This window comes from Ochotona curzoniae, unplaced genomic scaffold, assembly GCF_017591425.1.
Source record: "Ochotona curzoniae isolate NIBS_2020 unplaced genomic scaffold, NIBS_Ocur_1.0 contig_1014, whole genome shotgun sequence".
NCBI lineage: Eukaryota > Metazoa > Chordata > Mammalia > Lagomorpha > Ochotonidae > Ochotona > Ochotona curzoniae.
Window position 1 is genome coordinate 48,529,543 of NW_024464920.1, and position 23,965 is coordinate 48,553,507.

Here is a 23,965-nt window from a genome sequence, read left to right on the forward strand (position 1 = left end):
AAAATCAGACCAGTTGGACCCGGCCGCATGGTCTAGTGGCTAAAGTCCTCGCCTTGAATGCGCCAGGATCCTATATGGGCGCCGGTTCTAATCCCGGCAGCTCCACTTCCCATCCAGTTCCCTGCTTGTGGCTTGGGAAAGCAGTGGAGGACGGCCCAAGGCCTTGGGAACCAGCACCAGCGTGGGAGACCTGGAAAGAAGTTCCTGGCTCCTTGCTTTGGATCAGCGCAGCACCGGCCATTGTAGTCACTTGGAGAGTGAATCATCGGATGTAAGATCGTCAAAAACAAAACAAGAATAAATATAGCTTTCTGGCTTCTGGGCCTATTGGCTATCAGATCTCCCTAATAATTGCTACCCCTCAAAAATTCCTTCTCTCTATGCCATCTAAGTATTAGTACTCAAGCAGCACTGGCTTAGTAGGCAATCCCTTCTGTAAACTTGGGTGCCTCTTCCCATACTGTCAGTTCACTTCAATAAACTTTGCAAAGGGAACGGGGCACAAGGAATAACCAGAACATGGCAATGCACTTCCAGAATCTTCCAAGCAGTTTTGCCAGTAGTGATTTTGCTTTGTTATGGTGAGAATACAGAAATACAGGATGCCAACCGGATGTATACTGCTGGGAAATATGTTTAATGATCACTGAGAAAGAATGGCAGACCCAAGCCACAAATCTAACCACTTGATTTCCTGGGAAGGAACCCACCTTGACATACAAGAAGACACTTACCTGCCAAACTTAAGCCCTGAGGCTGGGATATGCATTTTGAAACCTCACAACAAAGACAATACCATTGCTACTCAACAGGAATTATTGGTAAAATTTTCAACTGTATAAAAAATGATCTCTTCTTCATACAAATTATATGCAAGACTGTTCTCTAACTCTTCCCCAGGGCATGAAGCTTTATAGGTTGCTTTTGTGTTGACAATATAAACAAATAACTTCTTTGAATAACAGCAATGTTTGTTCTCCTTGGAGATAAGGAAACTCATTTCTACAGTGAGGATGACAAGGGCTTCTCTAATTACTGTAAGAATGTGTACATATCAGGATATAAAAACATGTTATTGAGTAGTTTAAAACTCACAAAAGCAATTTCCAGCAAATTCTCTACTGTCATAGAAGAGACCCACAACGAGAGAATCTTAGAATTACAAAGAATCAGAAAATTCTTTCTTTTTTTTAAAAAAAAAAGATTTATTTTATTTTTATTGGAAAGGCGGATATACAGAGAGGAGAGACAGAGAGAAGATCTTCCGTCCGATGTTTCACCCCCTCACGTGAGCGCAACGGCCGATGCTATGCCGATCCAAAGCCAGGAGCCTCTTCCGGGTCTCCCACATGGGTCCAGGGTCCCAAAGCTTTGGGCAGTCCTCGACTACTTTCCCGGGCCACAGGCAGGGAACTGGAAGGGAAGCGGGGCTGCCGGGATTAGAACCAGCACCCATATGGGATCCCGGGCGTGCAAGGCAAGGACCTTATCCACTGCGCCATCTCGCCGGGCCCTCTTTCTTTTTTTTTTTTTTTTTTCCAGAAAATTCTTTAATCCATGGCCTCTGAACACTTGGGCTGGATGACTGTCGCGTGTGTAGGGTGGGTGGTCAGCAGCACCCCGACCTCTACTTGCATATGCTAGGAGCACTGCCAGCAGGACAACTGAACATGTCCCCGACAGATGCTCTCTGAAGGTCGAAATCCGTATTAGCTGGTCTCACGCAAACACTGACAGATTATTCACTTTAAGGTGCTTTTGTTGTTGTTGTTGTTGTTGTTGTTATTAAAGACTTTAAAAAAACTCTTTCTTAGCAAGGCAGATCTACAGAGAAAAGGAGAGGCAAAGAGATCTACTGTCCCCAAGTGGCCACAATGGCCGGAGCTCAGCCAATCCAAAGCCAGGAGCTTCTTCCTGGTTTCCCACACGGGTGCAGGGTCTCAAGGCTTTGGGCCGTCCTCCACTGCTTTCCCAGGCCACAGGCAGGGAGCTGGAAGGAAAGTGGGACAGCGGGGACATGATTGGGTGCCCATGCAGGGTCCCAGTGCATACAAGGCGAGGACTTGTAGCTGCTAAGCTATTGCACCAGGCCCCATTTTAAGTTATAAAATCTCAAAAGACAGAGATTTGTCTTCTCTTTCAATGGTCTACTTTCTCTATCAAGTGTTAACAAGATACCTATTTCTATTGATACTAAATCTACCTTCTTGGGCCCGGTACAGTAACCAAGTCCTCGCCTTGCACACACTGGGATCTCATATAGGCACTGGTTCTAATACCGGTAGCCTCACTTCCCTTCCAGCTCCCTGCCTGTGGCCTGGGAAAGCAGTTGAGAATGGACCAAAGCTTTGAGGCCCTGCATCCACATGGGAGACCCGGAAGAGGTTCCTGGTTCCTGGCTTCGGATCAGCACAGCACTGGCTGTTGCAGTCACTGGCTGTTCACTTGGGAAGTGAATCATCGGACTGAAGATCTTCCTCTCTGTCTCTCCTCCTCTCTGTGTATCTGACTTTGTAATAAGAATAAATAAATCTTTAAAAAAAAAAAAAAAAGGAAGGAAAACTATGCATGGACTTAAAAAGAACTTCACTGAATTTCTCATGACTTTTTGAAGTCCCTTCACGTGCGGCAGATCTGACCCAAATCTTCTGGCTAATAGAGGGAAAGTACAGTTCTTCCTGCACGAGACAGCCCAGTGGAGACGCATCGGATGCCAACCGCGGGTCCAGCAAGTGCTAGCCTGGACCTACATCCTGAGGACACAACAGTAAACCAAAACAAATGACAATCTGAGACAGATATTACATAAGATACATAGATAAGATATGACCTATGTTTGAGGACCATGGCTAAGGACTCAGCTAAGTAGAGAAAGGGAAGTGAGGGCTCTGGGTATGCAAAAGGAGCAGCACCTTGGATGTGTGGTCATTTGGGGAGGAGTTGAGGAGGTGAGAGTTCACCATGGGCTCAGCAGGAGAGGCCAGCATGGGAGTCCAGGGAGCAGGCGAGTGCGTCAGACCAGGCTCTGGGGGACCCAGTCGCTCACAGTGGCACAGCCTGAAGCACAGCCGATCCAGGCCAGAGCCAGGCTGCTGGGACTCTGCTCGGGGTGGGGAGAGAGGCAGCAGCGGTTTCGCTTTCCACAGCTTCCATGACTCAAAAGCCCAAGAATATTCATGGTAGTTTTTAGAAAGAAACAATTTATGTGTATTAAATAACCTTTTTTTACAGTGTATTACAAATATTCTATTTTATATTAGTTACTATTGTTAATCTCTGTATCTAATTCATAAATAAAAATTTATCACAGGTATCTATCTATCTATTTATCTATAGTAAAAAAAAAATGAGTAAATGGGGTCGGGTACTATCTGTGGCTTAGGGCCCTCACTAAGGGCTTCGGAATGTATCCTCCATGGAAAAGCAGGACTTACTGTGGTTGAATACTGCATGAGGAAAAACCAAATAGGATTTACTCATGGGCTGGGGCCAGAGTCAGAGACAAAGAGGACAGACTCCTGATGTGGAGCAGAGCTGCCATGTAGTCCAAGGGAGAAGACTCCAGGACGGCAGTTCTTTCTGCTGAAGCCATTGGTTCACATTCAAGCAGCAGCTCCTGCGCATCAGGCATTGCTAGGACACTGCGGACGGGGAGATAACACAAACATAACCTCTGTCTTTAAAGAGCATGCTGCTGGGTCAGAGATAAAGCAGGTACAGATTTACTGTTATACAGCAGACACCAAGACGAGGGCAGACGCCACAGTGGAGAGACCGAGAAGAACCTCCTGGCTTCGTGGCCGTTGCGGCCATCTGGGGAGTAGACCAGTAGATGGAACATCTTTTTCTGTCTCTCCTCTCTGGTAAAGCTGACTTTCTAATTCAAATAAATAAGCCTTAAAAAAAAAGAAAGAAAGAAAGGAAGGAAGAAAGAAAGAAAGAAAGAAAGAAAGAAAGGAAGGAAGGAAGGAAGGAAGGAAGGAAGGAAGGAAGGAAGGAAGAAAGAAAGAAAGAAAGAAAGAAAGAAAGAAAGAAAGAAAGAAAGAAAGAAAGAAAGAAAGAAAGAAAGAAAGAAAGAAAGAAAGAAAGAAAGAATGACAAAAGATACTAGCACTTAGACCCCCAACAGCCAGTGCCAGGAGCCAGGAACAAAGAGCACACCTTTATTTTCTATCTCACATTAAAGAAATTCCTACAACTCAACAACAAAATTTAAATAACTGGACTAAAAAACAATCAAAGGGCTTGAACCAAATTTCTGCAAAGAGGACATACAAATGGCCAACAAACACTTGTACAAATGTTCAACATTGTTGGTCTTCTGAGGAACGCATACCAGCGGCAGAATGAACTAGGCACTTTGTTCTGCTGAGGATGGTTTTTATCATAAAATAGAAAGTAACAAGTGTTGGCAAGGACGTGGAGAACCTGGAACCTCTGCACGCTGCTGCTGCGGTTCTAAATGGAACAACTGCCATGCAGAACAGCTTGGGGGTTCCTGGGGCTGAGGTGTGTGCTCCAAGGCCCATGTGCTGGAGGCATGGTCTTCAGTGTGGCAGTGTAGGAGGTGTGGTGTAGGGGGAGGGCAGGGTTGTCCTTGACTGGATTAAGTCATTGTGGTGGGACTCAGTTCTCCGAGGACTGCTACACTCCCAGCCTGACTGTCTCCAAGCCACTTGGGACTAGTGTCAAACGGGAATACTCTCCCGCACCGTGCCGCCACCCACCACAAGGCCCCCCAGAGCTGAGGCAATGCTGGGGGCATGTGCTGGGACCTCGAGACCCGTGAGCCTAAAGCGACTCAGCCTTGGCTATCTTGTTAGAATAACAGGAAATGGACTAACACAGAGCTTCTACCAATCAGAGAAGCCTAGAACGCTACATGAGCCAGCAAGCCCACTTCTGGGTAAACAAACTGGGCATCCCTAATCTGAAAGCTCCCAAATCTGAAACTTCTCAGATTAGAAATGCTAAACCAGTGAAGCCTTTGCAAATATTTCAAAATCCAAAAATGCTGAAAACATAACATACTTCTAGTCTCAAGCATATTGAATAAGGAACACTTGACCTGTATATCCAGAGGCTATGAAAGCAGGCGCTCAGGGACGTGGCTGCACAGCCACACTCAGCACTGATTTCAGCAGCTAAGATGTGGAGACAACCCAAGGATTCATCAGCTGACGAATGGATACACAACATTCAATGCGACTTCAAAAGATTCAAAAATAAATGAAATGAAAAGATAAAGGATATTTTGGTATTAAAAAAAAAAAAACGGAAAACCTTACTTAGCGTTCCCATAATATATTCTACAATGCACTTTTTGAAGACCCTTTCATGCAAGGGTTTCAACTATTTTTTGGACCAAAATAAACTTTTAATTCTACTTTCCATAAGCCTTCTGAAGGACTTGCATACACAAACACTGGAATATTTGTCCAGTCATGAAATAAGAAAATTGGGTCACACACTACCACGTGGATAAACCTTGGAGATATCACGTTCAGTGACACGGGCCAGTCAGAAGGACAATACTGTACGATTCTACTTATGGGTATAGAAGGTATCAGAGTAATCAGATGCTGGGGGACAAAAGTGCCTGAGAGGGAAGGGAAGTAGCCTCCTTTTTAAGGAGTATGAAGTCAGTTTTACAAGATCTGTCTCACAACAATGCACATACGCTTAAAGCCACTAAAGGTACATTTAAAATGGTCAAGATGGTAAATACGGTTTTTTTTTTAACACATTAAAAGCAAACAAAAGCCACCAAATCAGAAGACGGACTCTCTATGACTTCACACTGGAGTAACCTCTTAGAAGATACACGGACCACAAAACAAACATTAAAATAGAAAAACACTTTATATTCAGAAAGCCTTGTTACCTGCAACAAATCCAACTACCAGATCTTTCCCAGTAGTGGAGTGATGACCTTTGAGCCAAACAGCTTTCAGACTATTGAAAGTGTAGAAATAGACAAAATTGGAGCAGCAGAGACTGGAAATAACCGGAAACAACCCCCGATATGGAGCCAGGCTACGGGAGAAACAAAAAAAACAAAGTGAAGGTCATGCATAAAGGCCGCTGGAAACTGCCACCCTGCCCGCACTCCCAGGTCTCAGGGTTTATTCCCACACGTGGTGGACTGCAGTCGCCCCACGCCTCACACTCTGAAGGATGCTCTTTTCTAGCATCTGGGATGCCAAGAAAATAATGGAAATCTCCCCGTGCTGTCACAAGTAAGGATACAGGTAGCATCAGGCACATTTTGTCACAGGACAAGAGCATTTCAAAGGAACCTATGGGCGAAGGCACGTGCTGCTGGCACAGGACCCAGACTGCTGGGTCCCTGCTGCCTGCACCTGGGATCATTTGGGAACCACAAATAATAAACAAAAGAATTTTCAAGTGCATATTGATGATAGCTGAGCTAATGGTGGGGAGGGGTGGGAGAGCACGGCTCCTCCTTACAGAGAAGACAAGCTGAGATCGGCAATTCGAGGGGCAACTCCAGAGGGGCAAGAGCACTGTCAGCAAGTTTGGGAGACATTCTGACAAGAGGAAGGACACCTGCACTGTGTTACCATGTCTCCCGCGTACCTTGCTTACAGTTGTAAGCAGGAAACGACACAGTGACCTCATCGAACCCAAGACGGCACAACTGGCCAGTGCAGGGCAATGGATGACATGCAGCTCCAGATGTGACACTCTGGCGACAGCATCACTCAAGCATGATTCTGGTCGAGAACCTAGAACTTCAGTCCCAGCTGAATCATGAAGAAACACAGGGCAATCCAAAAAGTGAGGAGCCCGGGTAGTTGCTTTTTTCCTTGTTTTCAAATAGGAATGTTTTCAGCACAAGGAAGGGGTAATAATGAAATCACCGTGCCTCCTCGGACTAGGTGCTTTCCCTGCTGTGTACCCATGTACCAAAACATCACAAAGCATCCACAAAGATGTACAACTTTCACAGGTAATCAAAAGATAAATAAATCAATGTGGGCATGGAGGGGCTGTTTTCTTTCTGAGTCAATACCGCAAAAGGCCTCTGGCATAGTGGCTGAGTTGCTGCTTGGGGTGCAAGTATTTCATGCTGGAGTGCCTGGCTCAAGTCCTGGCCATGCTGCTCCTGATCCAGTTCCCTACTAACACAGACCTTGGGGGGTTCTGGGGACGGGACAGCAGGTACTTGGGTCCTTGATACCCATGTGGGAGACCCAGGCAGAATACACAGTCCCCGGCTTTGGCCTGGCCCAGCCCTCACCGTGGACATTGGGACGGGAACTAGTGAAGGAGAAAAGAGGCATTTTCTCTGCCTATCACAGAAAATGCATATAAGTAAGAAAGTGCAAATGTTGTGGGTAGGAGGATTTGATGTATGTAATTTATTCTCAAACTACCAAAAAAATCTTTGTGGGAGTGTTTGTGATAAGAATGGAGAATGAAAAAAAAAAAAAAAGAGTGGAGAGGGCCTAGTGGCTAAAGTCCTTGCCTTGAATGTGTCGGGATCTCATACAGGTGCCAGTTCTAATCCCGGCAGCTCCATTTCCCATCCAGCTCCCTGCCTGTGGCCTGGGAAAGCAGTTGAGGATGCCCCAAAGCCTTGGGACCCTGCACCTGCAGGGGAGACCTGGAGGAAGTTCCTGGCTCCTGGCTTCGGATTGGTGCAGCACCGGCCGTTGCAGTCACTTGGGGAGTGAATCATTGGACAGAAGATCTTCCTCTCTGTCTCTCCTCCTCTCTGTATATCTGACTTTGTAATAAAAATAAATAAATCTTAAAAAAAAAAGAGTGGAGAGGGAACGGAAAAAGCACAAACACAAACGGTAAGAGAATGGGGACAACGTTAGCAGGTGAATCGGGGTGACGCACACACTGGTGTTCTTTGTACTAATTTGAGCTTCACAACTCTTTGTAATTCTGAAATTACTTACAAATAGTAGTTTTTTTTTGCTTTTTTAAAAAGATTTATTTATTTTTATTGTAAAGGGAGATTTACAGAGAGAAAGAGACAAAGACTTTCCGTCTGCTGGTTCACTCCCCACGATGCCACAATGGCCAGAATGAGCCAATCCAGAGCCAGGAGCCGGGAGCCTCCTCCAGGCCTCCCTCGCAGATGCAGGTCCCAAGGCTCCAGGCCTCACTCGTGGGTGCAGGGTCCCGAGGCTCCAGGCCGTCCTCCACTGCTTTGCCAGGTCACAAGCAGGGAGGCAGATGGGAAGCATAGCAGCTGGCACACACACCAGCGCCCAAATGGGTACCCAGCACATGCAAGGTGAGGATTTAACCACTACATCATTGTGCCGAGCCCAAGTAATAAAGCTTTTAAAGCAGATAATCTGTCTGCATCTGATAGGAATAAAATAAACAACTACGATTATCTCTGGCTGCTGGACATAAACAAAGCACTGATCTCATCAAAGAGCCCGTGGTCAAGAAGCCGACCTCTAACCATAGAGTTTTTAAAACTATGTTTATTCCTTGACAGGCAGAGTGGCAGAAAGGGAGAGAGATATATCTTTCATCTGCAGGTTCACTCCCTAAATGCCCACAACAGCCACAGCTGGGCCAGGCTGGGCCAGGAGTTTGCTTCCTCGTGGGGTCCCTCAAGGGCTGCAGGAGCCCAAACACTCCAGTCACCTTTGGCTGCTCCCTAGGGAGCATTAGCTAGCTCAGAATCAGACCTGCGTTCTTGTCTGAGACATCGGCACGGACTTTGAAGAAACTGAAAACAATTATGCGCTAACAAGCCAGGCAACTTAAGAGTTTCACAATCCTGCAAGACTGTAAGGATGGGGAGAAAGCAGAAAGCCAGTGCAGGTGGTGGAGGTGCTGCAGCCCAACACACTGCTCAGGATGCAGACACTGAGCGGGAATGAGGGAGTACTCACAGGCCTTCTTCCTTAATGATCTCCAGGAGCACCATGTGTGTGGTTTTGGACTTCCTTTTCTCATCCACTACAAGACCAAAGAGTGTCTGTTTGTACTTGGGGTTGCTATCTCCAGCACCACCCAGTGTCCCACTTAACCTCACCTGGGTAATCTCTTGCCCTATTTTTCCCACTTTCTGCTTCGCCTCAGCCCCTGCTACATGACCATGAGTTTAGTGTCCCATTCTGGGGTCCCTGGGTTTCACCGGTTACTCGTGAACCACCAAGCATTTCAATTCAATTCAAAATTTCCAAAGTAAAAGATGGGGCAGGGATGCTTGTATTCGGTACAGTATTCTCATTTTAAAATAGTCTTATTTTCCCCACCCCTCAACGTCAAGACAGAGAATCTACGCTCTTCCCTGAACAAAGGAGACGTTGACACAAGCCGCGAAGGACGCTCGGTCGGGATTCAACCTCAGGTTTCTGAAGTTTGATCCTTGTACTCCATCTCCTCATGGAATAAAAAATAAAAGCTCTCAAAAGCGTAAGAAACTGCTGAAATTCTCACTGAAAACAAAACCTCATCTCAATTAACTTAAAAATTTCCTAGCCACAACTTAAAAATAACTTGAGGACATTGAAAAGTGGAGATGAACCAATTTCCTGAGAATTAAAATCGGTATCAGAAGAGCTTGTGGGATGGTCAATTAGTCCACCCCCAGGGAAGGCAGTTGGCAGCGACTCTCAGCAGTACCCACGCTTGTCCTCTGGGCCAGTACCCCCGCCTCCCACAGGCTTACACAAACAGAGACATATGGAAAGAGCTATTCTTAAATCATTGTTTGCAATAACAAACAAAAAAAAGTGGCAACAACCCAAGGTGAACTGTGAAAAGAGGAGAAGAGCAAAAACCCACCTTCCCCCTCAGCACTGACATTCTAAACTCACTGGAAAGAGTCTCGATGATTTTCTGAGATTCTCTAAGAGCCAGGTTTCTGGCCACCCCTGAGTGACCTGCGGTGGTGACCAAAGGCTCAAGTTGGTGGCAGCGGGCCAGAACGGAGAACCCCGGCAGGCATGGGAACTTGCTAGGGAAGTCCGCATGCTGCCCAACGGCGAGCGGACAGGAATCAGACGACAAGAAATGACCAATACTCACCCTGGAGCCGAAGTCTAGCTGTGTCCAAGGGGAAAAACACCGTCATTGCTGTCACGCTGCCCTGCAAAGTCAGAGGAGGCTTTAGTCACCCAGCAGCACCAACACAACCGGGCATACTTCCATTCTTTCTGTTTGTATTTACTTGAAAGGGAGAGACACTGAGAATGAAAGAGAAAGAGAGCCAGAGGTGGTTCTTCCATCTGCTGGTTCCTTCCCCCAGTGCTCACAAAAGTCAGAGCTGGGCCAGCTTAAAACCAGGTCCTGCCTATGGCCTGGGAGGGCACTGGAACATGACCCTGCAACCACATGGGAAACTTGGAACAAGATCCTGACTCCTGGTTTGGTCAGACCAGCTCTGACTATTGCAGAACCACCTGCTGGTTCACTCACCAGAGAGCACCAAGGCCAGTGCTGAGCCAGGCAGAAGCCAAGAGCTTCATTCAGTTTGTATAAATGGGTGGTAAGGGTCAGAATAGCTAGCCCATCTTCTGCTGCTGTCCCCAGGCCATTAACAGGTGGCTGGATCGGAAGTAGAGCAGCTGGAACATGAATCAGCTCCTGCACGGGGTGCTGACATCATAGGTGGTGGTTTCACCCCTTAAGCTACAATGCCTAACCCAAACCCCAACTCTCAAACAAAAGTATATTTATTAACAACAGCTCAAATAAAACTGTGAACAAATACTTGAAATATTTTAATCTATTGGCATTCAATCTGTGGTTCCAACTTTTGTAGTTATGTACTTAAACAGCAGAATCTAATTTTCTAGAAGAAATTTCCCCATCTCTGATATTGGGAGAGAAAATGTAGCCCGTCGCTATAAATGACAAACTAATGAGCTGCAACCTGCACGTCAGAGACAGCAGGTGGATGAGTCTGGCCCTCCCACGGGGATGTGCTGTTCTAGCACTCTCTGGTACTCCTTGAAGACAAGATCACCAGTAATTACTCACACACTCCTTTTCTCTGTACTTAATCTGAATATGCAGCAAAGAATGAAAGCCCATATAAGTGTATTGTTATTTAAGCATTTGCTGGTATTGATGGCGCAATAGCTTGGTGGCTAAATCCTCACCTTGCAATCACCAGCATCCCATATGAATGCCACGTGTCCGGCTGCATCACTGCCCATGCAGCTCCCTGTCTGTGGTCTGGGAAAGCAGCAGAGGACAGCCCAAAGCCTTGGGATCCCACACCGACATGGGAGACCTGGAAGAAGCTCCTGGCTTTGAACTGGCTCAGCTCCAGCTATTGTGGACATTTGGGGAGTGAACCAGTGGAGTGAACAGAAGATCTTTCTGTCTCTCCTCTCTGTCCTTCCAATAAAAATAAATAAATCTTTTTTAAAAAGCTTGCTGGTGTTTTAAGTTAAACAATGACAATATCTTTGCTAAAAATGCTACAAATTCACCCAGGGTAACACAACAATACAAATATCAAGGAAGAGGCCAGAGTTGTGGCACAACAGGTTAAACTTCTGCTTGTGATATCGGCACCTATACTGGAACACTGGCTCAAGTTCCGGCTGCTCTGCTTTCAATGCACTCCCCTGCCTTTGTTCCCAGGAAAGGCAACAGAAGGTGTGTCAGGAAGCTTGGGCCATGTGGGAGACTGAAGAGTTCCCATCTCCAGGCCAGCCTGGACCTGGGACGTGAACCATCAAAGGCAAGGTTGCTCTGCTCTCTCTCTCTCTGATGCTCTGCCTTTCAAACAACACGTATGGGGGGAAAGAAGCAAAACCGAAACCATCTAGTCTTTCCAATTCCAAGCTCTTGAGGAAATTATGAGCACGGAGCTCCGAGTTCAGCTTGCGGTTCGGCGGGCAGAGGTGAGCCCGCTGGTGTGTGCTCTCACGTGCTCTCTCGGAATTTCAGCCTCCTCACCGAATAATGCTTACATACAATGTTTTAATCATCATGACAACCTGAAACTGGGTCAGCGTCAAAGATAAGTACAAACATTTGCAAGGCCTCTTATCACTTTAACTAGGTCAGTTCGACAAACAAGAACATGGTGCTACAACGTGAGTATTCTTCAAAACTCAGATGAGACGCTTCCCCCGTCCCACCCGTCAGGTTAGAACCGGCTGTTGCTTCAGGGTCCCCTGCCACTTGCTCGCTCGCTCTCAGCACTTCTACAGTGAGATCTAACTGCGATGAGAACATTCATTCTCCATCTTTGTAGATCCTAGTTTCTCAATTAAATACTGTTCCATTTGCTCTAGTTTCCAATTATTTGACTTTTTTTAAAAAAATGATTCCAACACAATTTTTTTTCTAGTTAGGAGCGGCTGCTATTCAGTGTTTCCAGAAACACCAGACCCGCAGAGATCCTTTAAATTGATGCTCCCAGCACCTTAACGCACCGTGGAGGCATCTCTAAGGAAGCTGGGGTCTGGTAAGTTCTAGAAAACTCCCTCTGCTTGTTGTGACTGTAGTTCGCTTCCCAATCACAAGGCACTGACGTCCACGCAGGGCGCGGTCCTGACAGGGCCGCCTCCCCCAGAAACAGCCAGCCCAGAAACGGCTTTCTCAACTAACTGCACCACCTCCATCCCTCTTCGCTGCCAGCTTCAAGTAGACATTTGATAGCTCTGACACTCACGCTCCACTTACTTTGAAATCTTATGTGGAAACACAAAGATTAAGAGAACTCACTGCAGTTCTCATTGGTCTATTCCCTGCTCAGGCTATGTCAATACAAAAACTCAATGCAGTAAAATGAAATAATCGTTATTTAAAATGTGTAAGTGACTGGAGCCTGGGTTGTGGCACCGTGAGTTAAGCCACCAGCTGTGATGCCGTGTCAGAGTGCTGGTTTTAGTGCTGACTGTTCCACTTCTAATCCAGGCTCCTGCTAATGTGTCCGGGGAGGCTGTGGAAAGCCGAAAGTGTCGGACCCCTGGCAGCCAGGCGTGAGACCCAGATGGAGCTCCCGGCTGCTAGCTTTGACCTGGCTCAGACTCAGCTGTTGCAGTCATGTGGGGAGAGAATCAACGGATGGAAGATCTTTTTCTTTGTTGCTCTGCCTTCCAAACAAATGTATTTTTTAACGTATTAGTAAGAGAATCAAGACTGTCACTTGGAAATCATGATTGCCCCTTTGCCCTCACCAATGAGAACATAGTTTCATATATAAAAGTGTTATGTAGAAGAACAAAAAGGTAGATGAGAAGTTAAAAAGCCAGCAGAGGCGGGGGCTCTGAAAGAAGGACCCACACAAGACAGGAGTGGTGGCACAGCAGTGCCCGCGTGTGCTCATTCTGGTCCCAGCACCGGAGAGCATGTGACAGCACAGAGCAGGCTGTTTACCAGCTGCCTACAAATGAGACAGACTGTTCTAGATTGCCTGAGTGGCCCCCTAAGGATCCTCACAAGGACCGGAGGGAGACGAGCCATCCTCTGACGAACCCGCCACATGAGGAAGACTCAATCGCCAGTGTTGGCTTTGGAGATGGAGCAGAAGCCATAGGCAAGAATCAAGTGTGCCTTCTGGGTGGGAAAGGCAAGGAAAGCAATGCCCGTCAGCTTCCACAGGGCACTGCACTTCTGCCAGCACCTACAGTGCAGCTCAGAGAGCATCTCTCCCACTGTGCTCCTTGTCACAGCAGCAGGAACCAACACACCTGATGACTGCATGTGGGGGGAACCAACACTGGCAAGCACAGGGGAGCCCCAGCCTGACCTCCAGGTAGACCAGCTGCAGTCCGTGACGGCGGTGCCCAAGTCCTAGGGAACCCAGGCGATGGGTGCCTGGAGGGCCCAGCCCGTCCTCTTGCAGGCAGCAGCAGGACAGACAGGGGCGGGAGGAGGGTGGAAGCCGCAGTCTCACCCTCTTACGGGAGAGGAGACACGCACACGTGGGTTTGTTCTAGGCTTTGTTAGAGGACTAAGCATGTGTATGAGCATTACCAACTTGAGGCTGAAATGTGAACTACCGTTTCTAGCACTAGCGTGGCCTAAATAATGTGCTACGGAATACCTAGAAATGTTGAATAAAACATAGCAAATACCAATTAAATATTTAGTTGAGTTCTCAAGAAAGTAAGGGAAAAAAAAAAGAGCAGAAACCCACAGGTTCTTGTACTTTGATTAGGTTAGTATTGTTCATTCCAGTTTGAGCGACTGAGGGCTTTTGTAAAAGTGGAAGTGGAATTCACATTATTGCAATCAGCCATTTGGAAGTAGACCAATAACAGTATATCTACAGCACCGAACACTTTGAAGTGACTTTGTTATATGAACTATACCTCAACCAAAAAAGAAAACAAACATATTAAACTTCACACCAATGTAATGGGGTGCTGGCCTTCCCTCCGCTTCACAGACGAGGAGGCGGCACCGAGCGGCACACGAGGTGGCTGGGTCAAGAGGCAGAACTGGGGGCCCGGCGTGGTGGCGCAAGTGGTTAAAGGTCCTCGCCTTGCACGCCCAGGATCCCATATGGGCGCCGGTTCTAATCCCGGCAGCCCCGCTTCCCTTCCAGCTCCCTGCCTGTGGCCTAGGAAAGCAGTCGAGGACGGCCCAAGGCTTTGGGACCCTGCACCCGCGTGGGAGACCAGGAAGAGGCTCCTGGCTTCAGATCGGCATAGTATCGACCCGTTGCGCTCACTTGGGGAGTGAATCATCGGATGGAAGATCTTCCTCTCTGTCTCTCCTCTCTGTACATCCGCCTTTCCAAAAAAAAAAAATAAATAAAAATAAATCTTAAAAAAAAAAAAAAGAGGCAGAACTGGAGTCCAACAGGGACCTTGGCTTCAAGCTCACCCTTCATCTCAACTGTAGTCAAAGTTTTTACAAAATTTCTAATATTGCATAGAAATAAAGATTAGTGGGTTTTTCTTTCTTTTCTCAACACTAACATAAAACCTATTTTACACGGCAAACATGTTTTAGCCTGGCGTAGCATCCACCCTGGCCGTATTCACGCTTGTCTGAATGCATGCCCCTACAATTCAGCCTGATCAGCTACAAGGAGACACGTTTCAAATGCCAGCATTAAACCTGGAATGCGGCTCCCCTGTGCATCAGTGACTTGCTATATTTATCTCCTAACCGAGCAAATACAAGGATGATTATTTTTATACACAGCTATTACCTGAGGCAAAATATTTATTATATAACTGAGGCTCATGCCAAGCTGTACAAGTAGATGATTTTTTCAGAAAAATCCCAACATGTTTTTTTTCCCCCTTTAAGGACTGTATTCACTTACACAAAATCAGATAACCACAGTGGACAACATTGTGCAAAATAGGCACAAAATCAATGTATTATTCTGAGTCCTGCAGATCCGTAATGGTCTGAATGGGAATTTTATCGCTAACAACAGTTACAATCCTTAAAAGAATCTATATCCAGAGAAAGACTTCCTTTGTATCTACCACAACCACTTCCAGTTACAGCCGACTGCTCCCCCACCCAGTGCAGGGGAACAAGCTGCTCCCCCCATGGCACTGGCACAGGCAGCTCTGGACCCCGTCCTGCAGTGGGGCCACCAGAGGTCAGCGCGAAGGGTGGGAACCGGACTTCTGACCCAACTCTTAGTCCTTGGCCTTCTGCAGTTACTACCCACGTCACTTCTGATTTTACCTATTCATCTCTTTCTCTTACTAAAAGCGTACACAGGGACCAGCACTGTGGCACACTAGCTTAAGCCTCGACTTGCAGAGCCAGCGTCCCGTACAGGTGCTGGTTCTACTGAGGACTGCTCCACTTCTCCTCCAGCTCCCCACTGACGCACCTGGGAAAACAAAGATGGCCCAAGTAGTTTGGGCCCCTGCACCCACCACATGGGAGGTCAGATGAAGCTCCTGGCTCCTGGCTTTCGGCCCTGGCCACCATCTGGGGAACCAATCAGCAGATGGAAGAACTCTCCCTGTCTCTCCCTCTCTCTGTAATTTTGCCTTTCAAATAAATTTTTAGACAATCTTTAAAAAGCATACACACACACACACACACACACACACACACACACATGCACACACAGTCCACTAAAGCCAAACAAGAAATTCTTAACAGTGAAATCAAGGTTGAGGGAGAAAATAAAAAGTGAATTCCGTTTCCTTTGCTGTGCTCCTCTATGATTTTTTAATAACCACCATGTTCTAGTTTGAGCTTTGAAGTGAGGAAAAAAGAAATTACAGGAAAAAAAAGGCCATCAAGCTGCAAGAGAATAATGTAGCCTGGCAAGCTTTAGAGTAAAGTCTGGAGACCCCGGAGGTCCAGAATCAAAATGACTGTCGTGTCAATTATGAAACAGTAAGCCACGATCGGCTGTTTCCATTCTCTCACAGTGCAAAGTGACATTCTCCAGTGGCCACCTGCCGTGGGCCGAGACGGACCGGATGCAGGGGTGAGAGCAGCCAGGCCTCGGCGTGGCCAGGCACCAGAGTCCCACCACTGCCAGGGAACGTCAAGAAAAAAAAGTCACATATAGATTGAAAAAAATCTCCTTAAATAAACTATAGATAAATTATTCTTATTGGAAAGGCAGAGTTACAGGGACAGAGCGAAAGTTCTTGCATCCCTTGCTTCTCTGCCACAGCTAGGGACAGAGCAGATCCAAACCAGGAACCCAAAGTGCCACCTGGTCTCCTGCACGGGTGGCAGGAACCCAAATGCATCTGTTGCTTTTCCCAGAGACATCAGCATAGGGCTGGATAGGAAGTGGAGCAGCTGGGACTTGAACCGTCTCACACGGGATGCTGGTGTCAAGGTGGAGGCTTAACCCACTACACCGTGGAGCTAGCCCCCTCTTACTGACATTTTTTATTTATTATTCCATTGTACCTACTACTGCCATACTTTTAAGTTCCGTGGATTTTAATGAGTAAGCAATGAATTCCGTACTTAATTCCCTTACCTCTGGAAGGGAATTTAAATAATTTATTTTATTTTAAATGATTTAGTAGGGTAGCAAATGGTACTAGACAAAAGCCATTCAAAGCAAACATAAAAGAGCTGTTGTTTTACCCTGAATATGAGAATTAGGAAACTGACAAAATTAGAGAAGTGGGGTGGGGGGGAACAATCTGAAATCACTCCCACACTCAGGCATCTGATGACAGGGCCGACCAAAGAGTTTTAGAAGGGGGCCGTCCAAACAAACAACCTCAAGCACCTGAACCTGAAAGACCAAAGCGAGACACAAACACTGCTTCAGCAAGGACTGAGAAAACGGAGGAACCCACAGGAGCTGCACATTGGCTGCATACAGTAGCAAGGGAGAGTGGAGAAGCGAAGCCATTAGCGACAGAAGCAGAGTCACAGAGCTATCTAGCTTTCGGAAATGACTTCCGCGTTGAACACAAGGCAATGTGAGCCGATGAAGAATTAGCTACTCCCTCATCTGGATAGAAGTGGTATTGCACATACTTAACAATTCTATCACAAAGAAATCACTGCACCATGCTGTATTTAGTCATTAAGCAGCACGTTGAGGGAGGAGCCACAGCAGTGAAGGAATAAAAAAATTCACATTTTGGGATTGGTGCAATGACTCATTGGCTAAATTCTTGCCTTGCATGTGCCAGGATCCCATATAGGTGCTGGTTTGCATTCCATCTGCCCCACTTCCCATCCAGCTTGCTGCTTATGGCCTGGGAAAGCAGGCGAGGACGGCCCAAAGCCTTGGAACCCTGCACCCAGGTAGGAGACCTGGAGGGGATCCTGACTCCTGGCTTCATATCAGCTCAGCTCTGGCCAATGCGGCCACTTGGGGAGTGAACCAGCAGACAGATCTTTTTGTCTGTAAATCTGTCTTTTCAATAGGTAAATAATTAAATCTTTTAAAAATCTACATTTGTGGGCCCGGCGCAGTGGTGCAGTGGTGCAGTGGCTAAGGTCCTCGCCTTGCACGCCCGGGATCCCATATGGGTGCCGGTTCTATCCCCGGCAGCCCCGCTTTCCTTCCAGCTCCCTGCCTGTGGCCCGGGAAAGCAGTTGAGGATGGCCCAAAGCTTTGGGAGGGACCCTGCACCCGCGTGGGAGACCAGGAAGAGGCTCCTGGCTTCGGATTGGCATAGCATTGGCCGTTGCGCACACTTGGGGAGTGAATCATCGGATGGAAGATCTTCCTCTCTGTCTCTCCTCTCTGTATATCTGCCTTTCCAATAAAAAAAAAATAATAATAAAAATAAATCTTTAAAAAAATCTACATTTGTGGGCTAGAAGACAAATAAAAGTGGCAAGCAGGTGAACAGCAATCACTTGCAGTCTCAGTTCCCGGGGAGCTCAGGCTGTTTTGAGAACATTCCACATTGAGAAGCTGTGTTCCCTATGAGTACCTCACCATCCACATTTCAGGATATGTATCCAGAGTGCCCATGGACCAGCCTGGCCAAGCCACTCAGCGCCCCTCTTTCCTGTCTTTTTCTCTGGCTGGGAATGGAAATTCTTGTCCAAGAGTCACAGGGACCACCTCACAGGGCCAGGACTGTGCCTTCCCTCGCTTTACAGCTGAGGAAACAGGCAGAGACAGGTTGGTTACTTGCTCAAAGTCACACATGTGGTTGTGGCAAGCTGGGATTTGAACTCAGGCAAGTCTGGCTTCAGAGTCCAAACCCTCAGTCATTTGTTAACACTGTCTGCCTTGCCGAAGTTGTGAGATGTGAAAATACATGTTAACAGGTGCAGAGAAATTAAGGAATTCTAAGTGCTAAGTGTCAGTAAGCTCAACGGTAACACAAATAAGCAGCATTAAGAAGTAGACAACACAGCAGTGGACAGAGCTATTAACAGCTCCCATGCTGGGGCCCCGATTTGTGTTAGGCAATGGAAAATCTGCTTGGTTTTATTATTGTTCACAAACACCCTGGTAGACAATCCCATTTTACAAATCAGAGTAGGAGTCAACTGAACCTGGAAATACAGGATCTTGTCTCTAATCTGAGACTCGACGATTGACATCAGAGAAGACGCTCAACCTGGGTCTGACATGAGGATGGCAGGGCCACAGGTATTTGAGCCACTGTCCACTGCCTTTCAGGTCACGGGTTAGCAGGAAGCTGGAATTAGCAGCAGAGTTGGGAACGGGACCTGGGCACTCCAATACGGGATACAGGCGACCGAGGCCAAATGCCAGCCCTGTGTCTGATCAGCTTGAGCGCAAACTCCTTAAGTTTCACACACTTCACATCCTTCCGCCGACGCACCGCCTCTCACTCCATGCTGAACCAAGTGACGTCACCCAGATGCGGACTGACACAGGAGGGCTCTTGAAGGTGCTTCGTGTTCTGTCCCTCCTCCTGAGCTTTGCTCAGTAACTCCCACTCCTCTAACACGTGAGCCTTGGCAACTTGCCGTCTCCACGGGCACAGCTTGGTCCCAGCAGAGGCTTGCTCATGCCCTGTTGCACACTGAGTAAGTTTTTGAGGACAGGGACTCTGATTGGCCTTTATATCAAGAAGGCCTTGAAGAGCAAACCAACAAGTCCTTTTACTTGATTTCTGCGTGGGAAATTGTCCTGAACACACGCACTGCACGAGCTTCCGGGCAAGAGAATCCGGCCCAATTTGCTTTTCTGAAACTGTCTGGAGAAAAGTGATCTGCACACTTGGTTAACTCGTTCTAGAAACTGGTGTGCCTGGGCACTGCCGGGATCATGGGCAGTGGCACATGGAACACAGGACAGAGGAGGACTCTCCTATCATCTTAGGGTCCAAAAAGTTATCCTTAAATATATATTGTTATTGCAAAGTCTGATATAGAGAGAGGAGGAGAGACAGAGAGGAAGATCTTCCGTCCGATGTTTCACTCCTCAAGCGGTCACAACAGCTGGAGCTGAGCTGATACAAAGTCAGGAGCCAGAAGCCTCTTCAGGGTCTCCCACGCGGGTGCAAGGTCCCAAGGCTTTGAGCCGTCCTCGATTGCTTTCCCAGGCCACAAACAGGGAGGTGGATGGGAAACGGGACCACCAGAATATGAACTGGTGCCCATATGGGATCCCGGTGCGTGCAAGATGAGGACTTTAGCCACTGTGCAGACCCCACAATTTTTTTTAAAGATTTATTTATTTTTGTTTGAAAGGCAGAGTTACAGAGAGAGGAGAGACAGAGACCAGCCACTGGCTTCCTCCCCAGATGGTTGCAATAGCTAGAGTTGGGATGATTTGAAGCCATAAGCCCGGAGTTTCTTGTGAGTCTGCCATGTGGCTGCAGGGTCCCAAGGACTTGAGCCATCTTCTGCTGCTTTCCCAGGTACATTAGCAGGGACCTGGATTGGAAGTGGAGCAGTTGGATCTCAAGCTGCCATCCACAGAGGATGCCAGTGCTGCAGGAGAAAAGCTTCACTTACTATGCCACAGTAATAGACCCGATTTTTTTTTTTCTAATAAAATGACTTATTTGTAAAGCAGGGAGAGAGAAAGAAAGAAATCTACCTACTCACTGTCTAGGTCTGGGCAAGGCAGAAACCAGGAGCCACAAACTCCATCCTGATCTTCCACATGGACATGGGGACCCATGGACCAGGCCATCTTCTGCTGCCTTCCTGGGCAGAAAACTGGACACAAAGCAGCACAGCCAGGACTCAAACTGGCAGTCTGATATGGGATGCCAGCATAGTAAGTTTGAATTTCTTAAGAGTCACTGTTTATCTAATGATTCTTTTAAAGTATAAATTACGCAAATATAAAAGGAGAAAAAAAGATGTCCTTTGAAAGTTACTGATTAATTATTCACATGACAATTCCAAAGTCCATTTGGGTTTCTAAACTACCCTAGGCAATTCCAACAATCCAGTTTTTCAATTCTAGCCCAAAAGAACCATTTCACTTGATCTTAGCCAAAGACTAAGAGGTGATAGAAAACCATTCCTATTTATAATTTTACACCTCTAGAATTAAAAAGCTATCTTTCAAAACTGATCTAGTGAGAGCTAAAACTGTAGAATTATAACTCAAATTGGAAGTAATATTTGAAGACACTGATTTTATCATCTGAACATTACCCAGCATTTTCTGACATAAAGTAATTCATTTCTGACAACTTGAAATTGCCGACAGTTACCCCAAGGTGTAATGTCAAGTACAAGTGAAAGTACTCCTTTCACTTTAAAAAGGCCCCTGTACATATTCCTCAACTACGCCTGACGTGACGGGAAAGCTCAGAAGGCAGTGAATAAGCACCCACGAAATGTCAACTCAAAAAGCCTGTCAGTAAAGACATCACCAGGGCCCAGCGCGATAGCGTAACAGTTAAGGTCCTCGCCTTGAACGTGCCCGGGATCCCATATGGGCACTGGTTCTAATCCTGGCAGCTCCACTTCCCATCCAGCTCCCTGCTTGTGGCCTGGGAAAGCGCTCCTGGCTTCAGATCAGCCACAACAGCCACTTGGGGAGTGAGCCATCAGACGGAAGATCTTCCTCTTTGTCTCTCCTCCTCTCTGTTCATCTGCTTCTCCAATAAAACAATTAAAAAAATAAATCTTAGAAAAAAAGACATCACCAGCGCTCCACTGCCATCTGGAGCAGCAGCTGCAAGGCCAGGCTGGAGCTCACGGCAACCAACGGGAGGCCCGGCGGCCGGGTTTGAGACAGGCATGGCTGACCCTCCAGCATCCTCTCCAAGCTTTGGTTGAACACGAGCTTTAGTAAATTTAAACATCAGTCATCGTCACAATTCTGTACTATCCAATGCAATGGTCCCTTAACAACCGTCTGTCAACTGCCACATTTTAGGGGGTTAAATTTATCATTTTGGTAGCCACAAGAAGAAAGTGGGGGCCCTGAGGTGTGGACTAACCTTAACACACATGCATGTAAAAAGCAAACAAACAAACAAACAAAACTTGTGAGACCCACTCTTCAGTGTGACAATTAAAAATAGTAATAAAACACACAACAACTTTTCATTCAGCTATGTGCCAGGGACAGCGTTGCCAAGACCAGTACAATGGCTCAATGGATAAATCCTCACCTTGTAAGCACTGGCATCACAAACAGGCGCTGGTTCATGTCCCAGCTGCTCCACCTGAGTGGGAGTATTGGAAGAGGCTCCTGGCTCCTGGCTTTAGAGCAGCTCAGCTTTGGCTGTTGTGGCACTTGAGGAATGAACCAGTGGACAAAATATCTTTCTATCTCTCCTTCTCTCTGTATATCTTCCTTTCCAATAAAAATAAATAAATCTTTTTTAAAAATAAATGGGACAGTACTGCCTTGAGAGCAGAAAGAAAAAAGTACTCTATGGGGGTTCATATGTTAGATAACCTGACATAGTTTAGGGGAGGAAAAAAAAACTTTAGGTGGTAGCAAGGAGGAAAAACAAACAAAAAAAGCCCAGAATCATCTTTGTAGATTAACTAGAAATAAATTATTTACACCCTATTTGTCCTCTATCCCTCACTGGCCCACATCACGCTCTAACCAAGCTCAGCTAACTGTGGTCCTGGCCCAAACCCAGCCAACTACCCATTTCTGCAAATGGGGTTTTACTGCAACACAGCTCCAGCCATGAACTTGCTTGCTGCCTGTAGCTGCAAATGAGACCAGATTAAAAAAACAAATTTCAAACATGGACCATCTACTCCCTTAGGCAATCCTCTGTGACATTATCTAGAATAATTTTGCTTTGTTTCTCCTTACTCACAGGTGGTCTGACTACTTCACTAGAAAAAAGAAAAACCCTGGGGGTCGGCAGGACAGCTCAAATGGCTAATCCTCTATCTTGCAAGCGATAACGGCACTGGTTCGTGTCCAGCTGCTCCACTGCCCATCCAGCTCCCTGTTTCTGGCCCAGAGCTGTGGGACCCTGTACCCACGTGGTAATCCCAGTAGTGCCTGCCTCCTGGCTTCAGACCAGCTCAGCTCTGGCAATTCTAGCCATTTGGCAGGGTACCAGCAGACAGATCTTTCTCTCCTTCTCTCTTTCCGTAAGTGTGGTGGATGGAGAACATCCACCCAGAGAAGAGGGCATGAGCGCTTCCCCTCTCCCGTTCTATAGGAATTGTGCCAACTGCTCACCCTGTCACTCTACTGAAGCCAGTCTCCTGGGCGAACCAACAGGATGAACCCAGGGCTTGTCCCTCAGTGCTCGCCTTCCTGGGGCAGAGGGCCCACACGCTTCTCCCTGAGGCATCTGGCACAGCGCACTGTGTCACCACGCTGGCCCAAGTCACCGCCATCACCCTTCACACTCAACACAACAGCTGGGATGATCAAATCTAAATCAGCGGGTGTCCGGCCACCTCTCTTTCCCCTTCAGGTGCAGGCTGATCCCGTTTGGTTTACCTGAGAGAACCCATCGCCCCTAGTGCCCGCTGCTCCGGACCCGTCCGCAAGCAATGTGGTACCAGGGCCATCCCAGCACCTTTATGCCAGCTAGTGGGAATGAACCAGGACTTGCGGATCAGGCACTGGGATGAAACATTGTGTCACCCAATGGGCAGACGGGTGAGGCTTGCAGGGAGTTGGGGTTCAGCTCAGATGGGCATATACTCCGCTCACAGTGCTGTTCCTGGGCGCAAGGTGCACGTGTCAGCAGCGGAGGGACATGAGGAAGCGCATTCCGAGGGAGGAGGGAGAGGAGGACGGCCCAAGCCAAGTGTGGGTGGAAAGTTTCAGAGAAAAGGGGTTTCAAATGGAACCTAGTCAGACGGGCCAAGAACCAACAGCTCACGTCCTCACAGGGACTGCAACCCTGATCTCGTTTTAACAAGAGAAAGACAAAAAGCCCGATCTTAAAAAAAAAAAAAAAAATCATCCTGCTGACTCCTTCCGCGGTGTTATCAGGTGGGAATGGCGGAGCTGTCACTAGGGTCGGGGAGGACCGGTCACCGCTCCCACAGCCTGAGGGGGTCTGCGTGCCCCATCACCAGAGGGGTCCCTACCCCGAGGTAACCCCCCATGGCCCCTTCCTCGGCGTCCCAGTCAGGAGAGGCGCCCCCCATCCCCGAGGTCGCCCTCCCGTGCGCATCCCCCGCCCGTTTCCCGGCT

The 23,965-nt window shown here is 47.4% G+C and overlaps 1 protein-coding gene across 1 annotated transcript in view; it reads right to left on the reverse strand.

Annotated features, from left to right (window-relative positions):
• The window catches only part of SLC25A17 (solute carrier family 25 member 17), a 36,506-nt gene that overhangs the window by 12,329 nt on the left and 212 nt on the right, over nt 1–23,965 (reverse strand). Inside the window, exons 2-4 of the mRNA XM_040986585.1 lie at nt 10,033–10,093; nt 8,892–8,958; nt 5,885–6,036 (exon numbers count right to left, since the gene is read on the reverse strand). Of these exons, the coding sequence (XP_040842519.1) occupies nt 5,885–6,036; nt 8,892–8,958; nt 10,033–10,093 (280 nt within the window). The remainder of the gene's footprint in view (nt 1–5,884; nt 6,037–8,891; nt 8,959–10,032; nt 10,094–23,965) is intronic.